Raw genomic sequence first — 2958 nt, forward strand, 5'->3', positions numbered from 1 at the left:
GCAGCAGCAGCAGCAGCAGCAGCAGCGAGCGCGGGAGCAGCAGTAAAGGCGGTGTGGAAGTAGAGGGCGGGGGGGTCGCTGGGGACGTACCCCGCAGCAGCGCCCTGCTGCTGCTGCTCCCCTGCTGCTGCTGCTGCTGCCAGCCCCGTGCAGCCGCCCCCCAACTCAAACACCCACGCCTCGCAGCCCGCGCTGCGCGCACAAGCCCCTGCACACTCCGCCAGCGGCAGCAGCTCGCTGAAGAGAGCAGCAGCAGGATCGAACTCCAAAGAAGTTTCCAATTTGAGGCTTTCGGGGTCCAGAGCAGTTCCGCAGAAGCTGTCGGGGCTGGGCACGGCCACGGGGCTGCTGTCGTCATCGAACAAGCTGCAGGCCACGTAGTTCCGGGGCCCCTGGGGGCCCCCCTGGCTGCTGGGGGCCCCCCCCTGCGCCGCGGGGGCCCCCGGGGGGCCCCCCTGGCTAGCTGCGGGGGCCCCCCCCTGCGCCGCGGGGGCCCCCCGCCGCAGCTGCGCAGTCCACGCCCTGCAGAGCGGGTGCGCGCGGCAGTCTGCTGCGCACTCTGCTGCTGAAGCCACTGCAGCAGTTCCGAGGACTTGTGCATTTTCGAAGCTGCATGCAGAGGCCAGAAAGGCCCTGGGAAGCGTGCCAGAAATGGCATTTCCAGGCTCAAAAGTGGCAGTTTTGTCGAACAGCAAACAGTTCGTGGGGGCCCCCAGCAAGAAACTCCAGTTCTCACACTGCGGGGTCTGCATGCACCGCTGCAAACAGCCCTGCGGCGAAAAGACTGTGGCCGAGGCCAGGGGGGCCCCCTCGCTGCTGACGGCGCGGGCGAGGGGTACTTGGCTGCCGCAGACGCGGGGCCCCGACACGCTCAGCGGGTCAAACACCATGCTGCTGCTGCTTCTGCTGCTGCTGCTGTCGCCCAGCAGCACGCAGCTCTCCCCGTTCTTCAAAGTCCACCTGTTGCAGCTCGACTCCTGCTGGCACTGCAGGTAGCACTCAAACGCCGAAGACGCCTCTCCAATCTGAAACACACACACAAACCCTCCTCCTGCTGCTGCTCCTGCTGCTGCTGCTGCTGCTGCTGCAGGGTCTGTTGGCGCTGCTGCTGCTTCTGCTGCAGTGTTTGTCCGCGCTGTTACTGCTGCTGCTGCAGCTGCTAATGCTGCCGCAGCTGCAGTACAGTATCGGGTTCTACTGATACTGCTACTGCTGTTGCTGCTGCTGCTGTTGCTGCTGCTGCTGCTGGTGCTGCTGCTGCAGGTTACCTTGACGACCTTGTCGAGGGCGTACTGGATTCCCTGTTCGAAGCAGCTGGTCTCTTCCTGGCTTTCCTTGAGGCAGTCCTTCTCAGCAGAGAGGGCCCCGCGGACTGGCTTTTTGGAAAGAGTGACAGAGCCGGAAAAAAGAGAACAAAGATTCAAGTCGGGGTGGAAAGTCCAGGCCGAGCAAAACGGATTCGCCCCACAGCTGGCCCCGCAGCTCGCGTAGTCTTCTGCTTCCAGACTTTGCAGCGCAGTTCCGCTGTACACTGCGTTTGCGTAGATGCACCCTGCGCAGCAGCAGCAGCAGCAGCAGCAGCAAAATCCCGCACTCCTGCAGCAGCAGCCGCAGCGAAGCAGCAGGAATGCGGCAGCACAGCAGCGCGCCTGCAGCAGCTGCTGCACCACCCAGCCGCAGCAGCAGCAGCCGCGGAGCCCGCGCACCCGCGCAGCAGCAGCAGCAGCAGCAGCAGCAGCAGCAGCAGCAGCAGCAGCAGCGGACCGTAGCTGACGGTGCACCACTTGGGCCCGGAGAACCTGCCGAGGGAGGAGGCGTCGTTGGTGCGGCCGAGAAGCGCATTTGCGTCCTTCAAGTAGCAGCCTTTGCTGCTGCGTAGCCAAGTCCAGAAGTGGCAGTCTGGGTTTTCTCTGCAGCGGAGTTGGCAAGCAGCAGCAGAAGCAACTTCGCCGCTCTCGTCCTCCTCCACGTTGTGGCCCACGTAGTCCGACTGCTCGAAGCAAATCTCTGAGACGCAGCGCCGCACCCACGCCCTGCTGCTGCTGCTGCTGCTGCTGCTGCTGGGACAGGGAGCAGCAGCAGCAGGAACGGCAACGGCGGCAACGAATAGCAGCAACGGCAACGGCAAGGGCAGCAGCAGCGGCTGCAGCAACAGCCACAGCAACAGTCACAGCAGCAACCACAGCAGCAACCACACCAGCAACAGCAAAAACAGCAGCAAAAACAGCAGCAAAACAGCAAGAACAGCAGCAAAACAGCGAAAACAGCAGCAAAACAGCGAAAACAGCAGCAAAACAGCGAAAACAGCAGCAAAACAGCGAAAACAGCAGCAAAAACAGCAAAACAGCGGCAAGCACAGCAGGAAAAGCAGCAGCAACCCCAGCAGCAAAAGCAGCAGCAGGAGCAGCAGACCCTCGGAGTCGCAGAAGGCGGGACCGGAGACGAGGCCCTGGGTGGAGGAGCCGGAGGAGTAGGTGTTGAAGGAAGACCAGAGAGTGCATTCTCCAGAGTCCAAGTGGAAAGAAAAGTGGCTGCAGCCGGAGTAGGAGGCGCAGTGCATTTGGCAGGCGTCGAAGGCAGCAGCAGAACGCGTCGTCAGGCTCGCGCCCACCACGCCCACGTTCGCGAACTGGCACCCTGCAGCAGCAGCAGCAGCAGCAGCAGCAGCAGCAGCAGCAGAGGTGGGAGGACAAGCGTGCGGCCCGGACGGCTCAGCGGGGATGCACGGCAGGCAGCATTAGCAGCAGCAGCAGCAGACTGAGCACCACTTCTGCCCGTAAACCCAGCAAGGCATCTGCATGCATGCACGTCTGCATGCATGCACGTCTGCATGCATGCATTTCGCATGCATGCATGCACAGCTGCATGCACGGCGGCCCGCACCAACGGCTGCCGGCCTGCCTCCCCGCACGCACTCGCGCATGCACACCTGCATGCACGCATGCCTGCATGCATGCG

The 2958-nt window shown here is 63.3% G+C and overlaps 1 protein-coding gene across 1 annotated transcript; it reads right to left on the reverse strand.

Moving 5' to 3' along the window:
* Positions 1-90: 90 nt before the first annotated feature.
* ETH_00012815 (uncharacterized protein) lies at positions 91-2560 on the reverse strand (the record flags this gene model as incomplete). Its single annotated transcript, XM_013379022.1, has 3 exons — positions 91-1552; positions 1765-2007; positions 2413-2560. Coding segments are annotated over 3 exons (1853 nt in total), but the record flags the coding sequence as incomplete, so codon positions are not given.
* Between the last annotated feature and the right edge of the window lie 398 nt (positions 2561-2958).

Source organism: Eimeria tenella, genomic scaffold (genome assembly GCF_000499545.2).
Source record: "Eimeria tenella Houghton genomic scaffold, Eth_scaff1312, whole genome shotgun sequence".
NCBI lineage: Eukaryota > Apicomplexa > Conoidasida > Eucoccidiorida > Eimeriidae > Eimeria > Eimeria tenella.